This window comes from Oncorhynchus mykiss, chromosome 11 (genome assembly GCF_013265735.2).
Source record: "Oncorhynchus mykiss isolate Arlee chromosome 11, USDA_OmykA_1.1, whole genome shotgun sequence".
NCBI lineage: Eukaryota > Metazoa > Chordata > Actinopteri > Salmoniformes > Salmonidae > Oncorhynchus > Oncorhynchus mykiss.
This window is the reverse complement of record NC_048575.1, coordinates 84,634,785-84,646,966: the sequence shown is the minus strand read 5'-3', so window position 1 is coordinate 84,646,966 and position 12,182 is coordinate 84,634,785. Positions and strand designations below refer to the sequence as shown.

Sequence of the window (12,182 nt, the reverse complement as noted above, 5' to 3'; positions counted from 1 at the left end):
TGTAAAACAACAGAACTAGTAGAGAGTAGACGAGTCAGTCCGCAGCACCGTTGGATTCCCCTCATGTAAAACAACAGAACTAGTAGAGAGTAGACGAGTCAGTCCGCAGCACCGTTTGATTCCCCTCATGTAAAACAACAGAACTAGTAGAGAGTAGACGAGTCAGTCCGCAGCACCGTTGGATTCCCCTCATGTAAAACAACAGAACTAGTAGAGAGTAGACGAGTCAGTCCGCAGCACCGTTTGATTCCCCTCATGTAAAACAACAGAACTAGTAGAGAGTAGACGAGTCAGTCCGCAGCACCGTTGGATTCCCCTCATGTAAAACAACAGAACTAGTAGAGAGTAGACGAGTCAGTCCGCAGCACCGTTGGATTCCCCTCATGTAAAACAACAGAACTAGTAGAGAGTAGACGAGTCAGTCCGCAGCACCGTTGGATTCCCCTCATGTAAAACAACAGAACTAGTAGAGAGTAGACGAGTCAGTCCGCAGCACCGTTGGATTCCCCTCATGTAAAACAACAGAACTAGTAGAGAGTAGACGAGTCAGTCCGCAGCACCGTTGGATTCCCCTCATGTAAAACAACAGAACTAGTAGAGAGTAGACGAGTCAGTCCGCAGCACCGTTGGATTCCCCTCATGTAAAACAACAGAACTAGTAGAGAGTAGACGAGTCAGTCCGCAGCACCGTTGGATTCCCCTCATGTAAAACAACAGAACTAGTAGAGAGTAGACGAGTCAGTCCGCAGCACCGTTTGATTCCCCTCATGTAAAACAACAGAACTAGTAGAGAGTAGACGAGTCAGTCCGCAGCACCGTTGGATTCCCCTCATGTAAAACAACAGAACTAGTAGAGAGTAGACGAGTCAGTCCGCAGCACCGTTGGATTCCCCTCATGTAAAACAACAGAACTAGTAGAGAGTAGACGAGTCAGTCCGCAGCACCGTTTGATTCCCCTCATGTAAAACAACAGAACTAGTAGAGAGTAGACGAGTCAGTCCGCAGCACCGTTGGATTCCCCTCATGTAAAACAACAGAACTAGTAGAGAGTAGACGAGTCAGTCCGCAGCACCGTTTGATTCCCCTCATGTAAAACAACAGAACTAGTAGAGAGTAGACGAGTCAGTCCGCAGCACCGTTGGATTCCCCTCATGTAAAACAACAGAACTAGTAGAGAGTAGACGAGTCAGTCCGCAGCACCGTTTGATTCCCCTCATGTAAAACAACAGAACTAGTAGAGAGTAGACGAGTCAGTCCGCAGCACCGTTGGATTCCCCTCATGTAAAACAACAGAACTAGTAGAGAGTAGACGAGTCAGTCCGCAGCACCGTTTGATTCCCCTCATGTAAAACAACAGAACTAGTAGAGAGTAGACGAGTCAGTCCGCAGCACCGTTGGATTCCCCTCATGTAAAACAACAGAACTAGTAGAGAGTAGACGAGTCAGTCCGCAGCACCGTTTGATTCCCCTCATGTAAAACAACAGAACTAGTAGAGAGTAGACGAGTCAGTCCGCAGCACCGTTGGATTCCCCTCATGTAAAACAACAGAACTAGTAGAGAGTAGACGAGTCAGTCCGCAGCACCGTTTGATTCCCCTCATGTAAAACAACAGAACTAGTAGAGAGTAGACGAGTCAGTCCGCAGCACCGTTGGATTCCCCTCATGTAAAACAACAGAACTAGTAGAGAGTAGACGAGTCAGTCCGCAGCACCGTTTGATTCCCCTCATGTAAAACAACAGAACTAGTAGAGAGTAGACGAGTCAGTCCGCAGCACCGTTGGATTCCCCTCATGTAAAACAACAGAACTAGTAGAGAGTAGACGAGTCAGTCCGCAGCACCGTTTGATTCCCCTCATGTAAAACAACAGAACTAGTAGAGAGTAGACGAGTCAGTCCGCAGCACCGTTGGATTCCCCTCATGTAAAACAACAGAACTAGTAGAGAGTAGACGAGTCAGTCCGCAGCACCGTTTGATTCCCCTCATGTAAAACAACAGAACTAGTAGAGAGTAGACGAGTCAGTCCGCAGCACCGTTGGATTCCCCTCATGTAAAACAACAGAACTAGTAGAGAGTAGACGAGTCAGTCCGCAGCACCGTTGGATTCCCCTCATGTAAAACAACAGAACTAGTAGAGAGTAGACGAGTCAGTCCGCAGCACCGTTGGATTCCCCTCATGTAAAACAACAGAACTAGTAGAGAGTAGACGAGTCAGTCCGCAGCACCGTTGGATTCCCCTCATGTAAAACAACAGAACTAGTAGAGAGTAGACGAGTCAGTCCGCAGCACCGTTGGATTCCCCTCATGTAAAACAACAGAACTAGTAGAGAGTAGACGAGTCAGTCCGCAGCACCGTTTGATTCCCCTCATGTAAAACAACAGAACTAGTAGAGAGTAGACGAGTCAGTCCGCAGCACCGTTGGATTCCCCTCATGTAAAACAACAGAACTAGTAGAGAGTAGACGAGTCAGTCCGCAGCACCGTTGGATTCCCCTCATGTAAAACAACAGAACTAGTAGAGAGTAGACGAGTCAGTCCGCAGCACCGTTGGATTCCCCTCATGTAAAACAACAGAACTAGTAGAGAGTAGACGAGTCAGTCCGCAGCACCGTTGGATTCCCCTCATGTAAAACAACAGAACTAGTAGAGAGTAGACGAGTCAGTCCGCAGCACCGTTGGATTCCCCTCATGTAAAACAACAGAACTAGTAGAGAGTAGACGAGTCAGTCCGCAGCACCGTTGGATTCCCCTCATGTAAAACAACAGAACTAGTAGAGAGTAGACGAGTCAGTCCGCAGCACCGTTGGATTCCCCTCATGTAAAACAACAGAACTAGTAGAGAGTAGACGAGTCAGTCCGCAGCACCGTTGGATTCCCCTCATGTAAAACAACAGAACTAGTAGAGAGTAGACGAGTCAGTCCGCAGCACCGTTTGATTCCCCTCATGTAAAACAACAGAACTAGTAGAGAGTAGACGAGTCAGTCCGCAGCACCGTTGGATTCCCCTCATGTAAAACAACAGAACTAGTAGAGAGTAGACGAGTCAGTCCGCAGCACCGTTGGATTCCCCTCATGTAAAACAACAGAACTAGTAGAGAGTAGACGAGTCAGTCCGCAGCACCGTTGGATTCCCCTCATGTAAAACAACAGAACTAGTAGAGAGTAGACGAGTCAGTCCGCAGCACCGTTAGTCATTTCTTGTCCCTGGGGGGATTTTCAAACTTTCAGTAAACAATGTAAAAGTGGATTACACACTGCAGTACTGTCTATGGATGTTATGCTTTCTGTCACCTCTGTTTAGGCAATGTCCTGTTTCTTCAGTTCACTGTGGTGTTCTGTGAGGAGAATGTTGATTATGTAGATTAGTGTGATGTGTTTCTTCAATCTTTAAGTTTATAACATCCCAGGCTAAGTTGTTCCTACATTTCAGAGTGTCTCTGATCTCTCTGTCCTCCAGGACTCTGTCCAACTGGGTCTATGAGCTGGATAAATGGTCTCCGTCCGTTGTGAAGATTTCCTACAAGGTGAGAGTCATCATTTTCCTTTTCATCAGTCCTTTCTTCTTCCCCTCCACGGGTAGCGTACTCTGGGTGCATCCCAAGAATATCTCCTTTCACCTGAAGTGTGCACTCGTTCATTAGCCTATGTCTTCTGTCTGTCTGACTCTCCTGTGTTACAGGGGACCCCTGCTATGAGACGAGGCCTGGTGGCTCAGCTCCGCAGCGGGAAGTTCAATGTCCTCCTCACCACCTACGAGTACATAATTAAGGACAAACAGATCCTGGCCAAGGTATCCATTCCTTCTCTCCCTCACACCCCTCCTTCCTTCACTTTCCTCTCTCCCTCCCCCTAAGGTAGGACAGAAATACTCTCCTCCTCCCTAACCTCTACATGTGACTCTACTGCAGGGTCAGGTCCTCCTCCTCCTCCCTAACCCTCTACATGTGACTCTACAGCAGGGTCAGGTCCTCCTCCTCCTCCCTAACCCTCTACATGTGACTCTACAGCAGGGTCAGGTCCTCCTCCTCCCTAACCCTCTACATGTGACTCTACAGCAGGGTCAGGTCCTCCTCCCTAACCTCTACATGTGACTCTACAGCAGGGTGAGGTCCTCCTCCTCCCTAACCCTCTACATGTTACTCTACAGCAGGGTCAGGTCCTCTTCCTCCTCCCTAACCCTCTACATGTTACTCTACAGCAGGGTCAGGTCCTCTTCCTCCTCCTCCCTAACCCTCTACATGTGACTCTACAGCAGGGTCAGGTCCTCCTCCTCCTCCCTAAGCATCTACATGTTACTCTACAGCAGGGTCAGGTCCTCCTCCTCCTCCCTAAGCCTCTACATGTTACTCTACAGCAGGGTCAGGTCCTCTTCCTCCTCCTCCCTAACCCTCTACATGTGACTCTACAGCAGGGTCAGGTCCTCCTCCTCCTCCCTAACCCTCTACATGTGACTCTACAGCAGGGTCAGGTCCTCCTCCTCCTCCCTAAGCCTCTACATGTTACTCTACAGCAGGGCCAGGTCCTCCTCCTCCCTAACCCTCTACATGTTACTCTACAGCAGGGTCAGGTCCGCTTCCTCCTTCCTAACCCTATACATGTTACTCTACTGCAGGGTCAGGTCCTCCTCCTCCTCCCTAAGCCTCTACATGTTACTCTACAGCAGGGTCAGGTCCTCTTCCTCCTTCCTAACCCTATACATGTTACTCTACAGCAGGGTCAGGTCCTCTTCCTCCTCCTCCCTAACCCTCTCCATGTTACTCTACAGCAGGGTCAGGTCATCCTCCTCCTCCCTAACCCTCTACATGTTACTCTACAGCAGGGTCAGGTCCTCTTCCTCCTCCCTAACCCTCTACATGTGACTCTACAGCAGGGTCAGGTCCTCCTCCTCCTCCCTAAGCCTCTACATGTTACTCTACAGCAGGGTCAGGTCCTCTTCCTCCTCCCTAACCCTATACATGTTACTCTACAGCAGGGTCAGGTCCTCTTCCTCCTCCTCCCTAACCCTCTACATGTGACTCTACAGCAGGGTCACGTCCTCCTCCCTAACCCTCTACGTGTGACTTCTACAACAGGGTCAGGTCCTCCTCCCTAACCCTCTACATGTTACTCTACAGCAGGGTCAGGTCCTCCTCCTCCTCCTCCCTAACCCTCTACGAGAGAGTTCTACAGCAGGGTCAGGTCCTCCTCCTCCCCCCTAACCATCTACATGTGACTCTACTGCAGGGTCAGGTCCTCCTCCTCCTCCCTAACCCTCTACATGTTACTCTACAGCAGGGTCAGGTCCTCCTCCTCCTCCCTAACCCTCTACATGTGACTCTACAGCAGGGTCAGGTCCTCTTCCTCATCCTCCCTAACCCTCTACATGTTACTCTACAGCAGGGTCAGGTCCTCCTCCCTAACCCTCTACATGTGACTCTACAGCAGGGTCAAGTCCTCTTCCTCCTCCTCCCTAACCCTCTACATGTTACTCTACTGCAGGGTCAAGTCCTCCTCCTCCCTAACCCTCTACATGTGACTCTAATGCAGGGTCAGGTCCTCCTCCTCCCTAACTCTCTACATGTGACTCTACTGCAGGGTCAGATCCTCCTCCCTAACCCTCTACATGTGACTCTACAGCAGGGTCAGGTCCTCCTCCTCCCTAACCCTCTACATGTTACTCTACTGCAGGGTCAGGTCCTCCTCCTCCTCCTCCCTAACCCTCTACATTTTACTCTACTGCAGGGTCAGGTCCTCCTCCTCCCTAACCCTCTACATGTTACTCTACTGCAGGGTCAGGTCCTCCTCCTCCTCCCTAACCCTCTACATGTTACTCTACTGCAGGGTCAGGTCCTCTTCCTCCTCCTCCCTAACCCTCTACATGTGACTCTACAGCAGGGTCAGGTCCTCCTCCCTAACCCTCTACATGTTACTCTACTGCAGGGTCAGGTCCTCCTCCTCCCTAACCCTCTACATGTGACTCTACAGCAGGGTCAGGTCCTCCTCCCTAACCCTCTACATGTTACTCTACAGCAGGGTCAGGTCCTCTTCCTCCTTCCTAACCCTATACATGTTACTCTACAGCAGGGTCAGGTCCTCCTCCTCCCTAACCCTCTACATGTTACTCTACTGCAGGGTCAGGTCCTCCTCCTCCTCCCTAACCCTCTACATGTTACTCTACAGCAGGGTCAGGTCCTCCTCCTCCTCCCTAACCCTCTACATGTTACTCTACAGCGGGGTCAGGTCCTCCTCCTCCTCCTCCCTAACCCTCTACATGTGACTCTAGAGCAGGGTCAGGTCCTCCTCCTCCCTAACCCTCTACATGTGACTCTACTGCAGGGTCAGGTCCTCCTCCCTAACCCTCTACATGTGACTCTACAGCAGGGTCAGGTCCTCTTCCTCCTCCTCCCTAACCCTCTACATGTGACTCTACAGCAGGGTCAGGTCCTCCTCCTCCTCCCTAACCCTTTACATGTGACGCTACAGCAGGGTCAGGTCCTCCTCCTCCTCCCTAACCCTCTACATGTGACTCTACAGCAGGGTCAGGTCCTCCTCCCTAACCCTCTACATGTGACTCTACAGAAGGGTCAGGTCCTCCTCCTCCTCCCTAACCCTCTACATGTGACTCTACATCAGGGTCAGGTCCTCCTCCTCCTCCCTAAGCCTCTACATGTGACTCTACAACAGGGTCAGGTCCTCCTCCTCCCTAACCCTATACATGTTACTCTACAGCAGGGTCAGGTCCTCCTCCCTAACCCTCTACATGTGACTCTACAGCAGGGTCAGGTCCTCCTCCTCCTCCCTAACCCTCTACATGTTACTCTACAGCAGGGTCAGGTCCTCCTCCCTAACCCTCTACATGTGACTCTACAGCAGGGTCAGGTCCTCCTCCTCCTCCTCCCTAATCCTCTACATGTGACTCTACAGCAGGGTCAGGTCCTCCTCCTCCTCCCTAACCCTTTACATGTGACTCTACAGCAGGTTCAGGTCCTCCTCGTCCTCCCTAACCCTCTACATGTGACTCTACTGCAGGGTCAGGTCCTCCTCCTCCTCCCTAACCCTCTACATGTGACTCTACAGCAGGGTCAGGTCCTCCTCCCTAACCCTCTACATGTGACTCTACAGCAGGGTCAGGTCCTCCTCCTCCTCCCTAACCCTCTACATGTGACTCTACTGCAGGGGCAGGGTCCTCCTCCTCCTCCCTAACCCTCTACATGTGACTCTACAGCAGGGTCAGGTCCTCCTCCCTAAGCCTCTGCATGTGACTCTACAGCAGGGTCAGGTCCTCCTCCTCCTCCCTAACCCTCTACATGTGACTCTACAGCAGGGTCAGGTCCTCCTCCTCCTCCCTAAGCCTCTACATGTGACTCTACAGCAGGGTCAGGTCCTCCTCCTCCTCCCTAACCCTATACATGTTACTCTACAGCAGGGTCAGGTCCTCCTCCTCGTCCTCCCTAACCCTCTACGAGAGAGTTCTACAGCAGGGTCAGGTCCTCCTCCTCCCCCCTAACCATCTACATGTGACTCTACAGCAGGGTCAGGTCCTCCTCCCTAACCCTCTACATGTGACTCTACAGCAGGGTCAGGTCCTCCTCCTCCTCCTCCTCCCTAACCCTTTACATGTGACTCTACAGCAGGGTCAGGTCCTCCTCCTCCTCCCTAACCCTCTACATGTGACTCTACAGCAGGGTCAGGTCCTCCTCCTCCTCCCTAAGCCTCTACATGTGACTCTACAGCAGGGTCAGGTCCTCCTCCTCCTCCCTAACCCTATACATGTTACTCTACAGCAGGGTCAGGTCCTCCTCCTCCCTAACCCTCTACGAGAGAGTTCTACAGCAGGGTCAGGTCCTCCTCCTCCTCCCTAACCATCTACATTTGACTCTACAGCAGGGTCAGGTCCTCCTCCTCCTCCCTAACCCTCTACATGTTACTCTACAGCAGGGTCAGGTCCTCCTCCTCCTCCCTAACCCTCTACATGTGACTCTACAGCAGGGTCAGGTCCTCTTCCTCATCCTCCCTAACCCTCTACATGTTACTCTACAGCAGGGTCAGGTCCTCCTCCCTAACCCTCTACATGTGACTCTACTGCAGGGTCAGGTCCTCCTCCTCCCTAACCCTCTACATGTGACTCTACTGCAGGGTCAGATCCTCCTCCCTAACCCTCTACATGTGACTCTACAGAAGGGTCAGGTCCTCCTCCTCCCTAACCCTCTACATGTTACTCTACAGCAGGGTCAGGTCCTCCTCCTCCTCCTCCCTAACCCTCTACGAGAGAGTTCTACAGCAGGGTCAGGTCCTCCTCCTCCCCCCTAACCATCTACATGTGACTCTACTGCAGGGTCAGGTCCTCCTCCTCCTCCCTAACCCTCTACATGTTACTCTACAGCAGGGTCAGGTCCTCCTCCTCCTCCTCCCTAACCCTCTACGAGAGAGTTCTACAGCAGGGTCAGGTCCTCCTCCTCCCCCCTAACCATCTACATGTGACTCTACTGCAGGGTCAGGTCCTCCTCCTCCTCCCTAACCCTCTACATGTGACTCTACAGCAGGGTCAGGTCCTCTTCCTCATCCTCCCTAACCCTCTACATGTTACTCTACAGCAGGGTCAGGTCCTCCTCCCTAACCCTCTACATGTGACTCTACAGCAGGGTCAAGTCCTCTTCCTCCTCCTCCCTAACCCTCTACATGTTACTCTACTGCAGGGTCAAGTCCTCCTCCTCCCTAACCCTCTACATGTGACTCTAATGCAGGGTCAGGTCCTCCTCCTCCCTAACCCTCTACATGTGACTCTACTGCAGGGTCAGATCCTCCTCCCTAACCCTCTACATGTGACTCTACAGCAGGGTCAGGTCCTCCTCCTCCCTAACCCTCTACATGTTACTCTACTGCAGGGTCAGGTCCTCCTCCTCCTCCTCCCTAACCCTCTACATTTTACTCTACTGCAGGGTCAGGTCCTCCTCCTCCCTAACCCTCTACATGTTACTCTACTGCAGGGTCAGGTCCTCCTCCTCCTCCCTAACCCTCTACATGTTACTCTACTGCAGGGTCAGGTCCTCTTCCTCCTCCTCCCTAACCCTCTACATGTGACTCTACAGCAGGGTCAGGTCCTCCTCCCTAACCCTCTACATGTTACTCTACTGCAGGGTCAGGTCCTCCTCCTCCCTAACCCTCTACATGTGACTCTACAGCAGGGTCAGGTCCTCCTCCCTAACCCTCTACATGTTACTCTACAGCAGGGTCAGGTCCTCTTCCTCCTTCCTAACCCTATACATGTTACTCTACAGCAGGGTCAGGTCCTCCTCCTCCCTAACCCTCTACATGTTACTCTACTGCAGGGTCAGGTCCTCCTCCTCCTCCCTAACCCTCTACATGTTACTCTACAGCAGGGTCAGGTCCTCCTCCTCCTCCCTAACCCTCTACATGTTACTCTACAGCGGGGTCAGGTCCTCCTCCTCCTCCTCCCTAACCCTCTACATGTGACTCTAGAGCAGGGTCAGGTCCTCCTCCTCCCTAACCCTCTACATGTGACTCTACTGCAGGGTCAGGTCCTCCTCCCTAACCCTCTACATGTGACTCTACAGCAGGGTCAGGTCCTCTTCCTCCTCCTCCCTAACCCTCTACATGTGACTCTACAGCAGGGTCAGGTCCTCCTCCTCCTCCCTAACCCTTTACATGTGACGCTACAGCAGGGTCAGGTCCTCCTCCTCCTCCCTAACCCTCTACATGTGACTCTACAGCAGGGTCAGGTCCTCCTCCCTAACCCTCTACATGTGACTCTACAGCAGGGTCAGGTCCTCCTCCTCCTCCTCCCTAATCCTCTACATGTGACTCTACAGCAGGGTCAGGTCCTCCTCCTCCTCCCTAACCCTTTACATGTGACTCTACAGCAGGTTCAGGTCCTCCTCCTCCTCCCTAACCCTCTACATGTGACTCTACTGCAGGGTCAGGTCCTCCTCCTCCTCCCTAACCCTCTACATGTGACTCTACAGCAGGGTCAGGTCCTCCTCCCTAACCCTCTACATGTGACTCTACAGCAGGGTCAGGTCCTCCTCCTCCTCCCTAACCCTCTACATGTGACTCTACTGCAGGGTCAGGGTCCTCCTCCTCCTCCCTAACCCTCTACATGTGACTCTACAGCAGGGTCAGGTCCTCCTCCCTAAGCCTCTGCATGTGACTCTACAGCAGGGTCAGGTCCTCCTCCTCCTCCCTAACCCTATACATGTTACTCTACAGCAGGGTCAGGTCCTCCTCCTCGTCCTCCCTAACCCTCTACGAGAGAGTTCTACAGCAGGGTCAGGTCCTCCTCCTCCCCCCTAACCATCTACATGTGACTCTACAGCAGGGTCAGGTCCTCCTCCCTAACCCTCTACATGTGACTCTACAGCAGGGTCAGGTCCTCCTCCTCCTCCTCCCTAACCCTTTACATGTGACTCTACAGCAGGGTCAGGTCCTCCTCCTCCTCCCTAACCCTCTACATGTGACTCTACAGCAGGGTCAGGTCCTCCTCCTCCTCCCTAAGCCTCTACATGTGACTCTACAGCAGGGTCAGGTCCTCCTCCTCCTCCCTAACCCTATACATGTTACTCTACAGCAGGGTCAGGTCCTCCTCCTCCTCCTCCCTAACCCTCTACGAGAGAGTTCTACAGCAGGGTCAGGTCCTCCTCCTCCTCCCTAACCATCTACATTTGACTCTACAGCAGGGTCAGGTCCTCCTCCTCCTCCCTAACCCTCTACATGTTACTCTACAGCAGGGTCAGGTCCTCCTCCTCCTCCCTAACCCTCTACATGTGACTCTACAGCAGGGTCAGGTCCTCTTCCTCATCCTCCCTAACCCTCTACATGTTACTCTACAGCAGGGTCAGGTCCTCCTCCCTAACCCTCTACATGTGACTCTACTGCAGGGTCAGGTCCTCCTCCTCCCTAACCCTCTACATGTGACTCTACTGCAGGGTCAGATCCTCCTCCCTAACCCTCTACATGTGACTCTACAGAAGGGTCAGGTCCTCCTCCTCCCTAACCCTCTACATGTTACTCTACTGCAGGGTCAGGTCCTCCTCCTCCCTAACCCTCTACATGTTACTCTACTGCAGGGTCAGGTCCTCCTCCTCCCTAACCCTCTACATGTTACTCTACTGCAGGGTCAGGTCCTCCTCCTCCTCCCTAACCCTCTACATGTTACTCTACAGCAGGGTCAGGTCCTCCTCCTCCTCCCTAACCCTCTACATGTTACTCTACTGCAGGGTCAGGTCCTCCTCCTCCTCCCTAACCCTCTACATGTTACTCTACAGCAGGGTCAGGTCCTCCTCCTCCTCCCTAACCCTCTACATGTTACTCTACAGCGGGGTCAGGTCCTCCTCCTCCTCCTCCCTAACCCTCTACATGTGACTCTAGAGCAGGGTCAGGTCCTCCTCCTCCCTAACCCTCTACATGTGACTCTACTGCAGGGTCAGGTCCTCCTCCCTAACCCTCTACATGTGACTCTACAGCAGGGTCAGGTCCTCTTCCTCCTCCTCCCTAACCCTCTACATGTGACTCTACAGCAGGGTCAGGTCCTCCTCCTCCTCCCTAACCCTTTACATGTGACGCTACAGCAGGGTCAGGTCCTCCTCCTCCTCCCTAACCCTCTACATGTGACTCTACAGCAGGGTCAGGTCCTCCTCCCTAACCCTCTACATGTGACTCTACAGCAGGGTCAGGTCCTCCTCCTCCTCCCTAACCCTATACATGTGACTCTACTGCAGGGTCAGGGTCCTCCTCCTCCTCCCTAACCCTCTACATGTGACTCTACAGCAGGGTCAGGTCCTCCTCCCTAAGCCTCTGCATGTGACTCTACAGCAGGGTCAGGTCCTCCTCCTCCTCCCTAACCCTATACATGTTACTCTACAGCAGGGTCAGGTCCTCCTCCTCGTCCTCCCTAACCCTCTACGAGAGAGTTCTACAGCAGGGTCAGGTCCTCCTCCTCCCCCCTAACCATCTACATGTGACTCTACAGCACGGTCAGGTCCTCCTCCTCCTCCCTAACCCTCTACATGTTACTCTACAGCAGGGTCAGGTCCTCCTCCCTAACCCTCTACATGTGACTCTACAGCAGGGTCAGGTCCTCCTCCTCCTCCTCCCTAATCCTCTACATGTGACTCTACAGCAGGGTCAGGTCCTCCTCCTCCTCCCTAACCCTTTACATGTGACTCTACAGCAGGGTCAGGTCCTCCT

The 12,182-nt window shown here is 52.8% G+C and overlaps 1 protein-coding gene across 9 annotated transcripts in view; it reads left to right on the top strand.

The window, feature by feature from the left end:
* Nucleotides 1-12,182, top strand: part of smarca2 (SWI/SNF related, matrix associated, actin dependent regulator of chromatin, subfamily a, member 2) — a 217,922-nt gene that overhangs the window by 72,840 nt on the left and 132,900 nt on the right. For all 9 annotated transcript variants that reach the window (XR_005034778.1, XM_036936591.1, XM_036936589.1 and 6 more), the window contains 2 exons: nt 3,457-3,523; nt 3,679-3,789. Coding sequence is in view for 8 of the 9 variants with exons in the window: in XM_036936591.1 (XP_036792486.1) it covers nt 3,457-3,523; nt 3,679-3,789 (178 nt within the window). In the remaining variant the exon portion in view is untranslated. The remainder of the gene's footprint in view (nt 1-3,456; nt 3,524-3,678; nt 3,790-12,182) is intronic.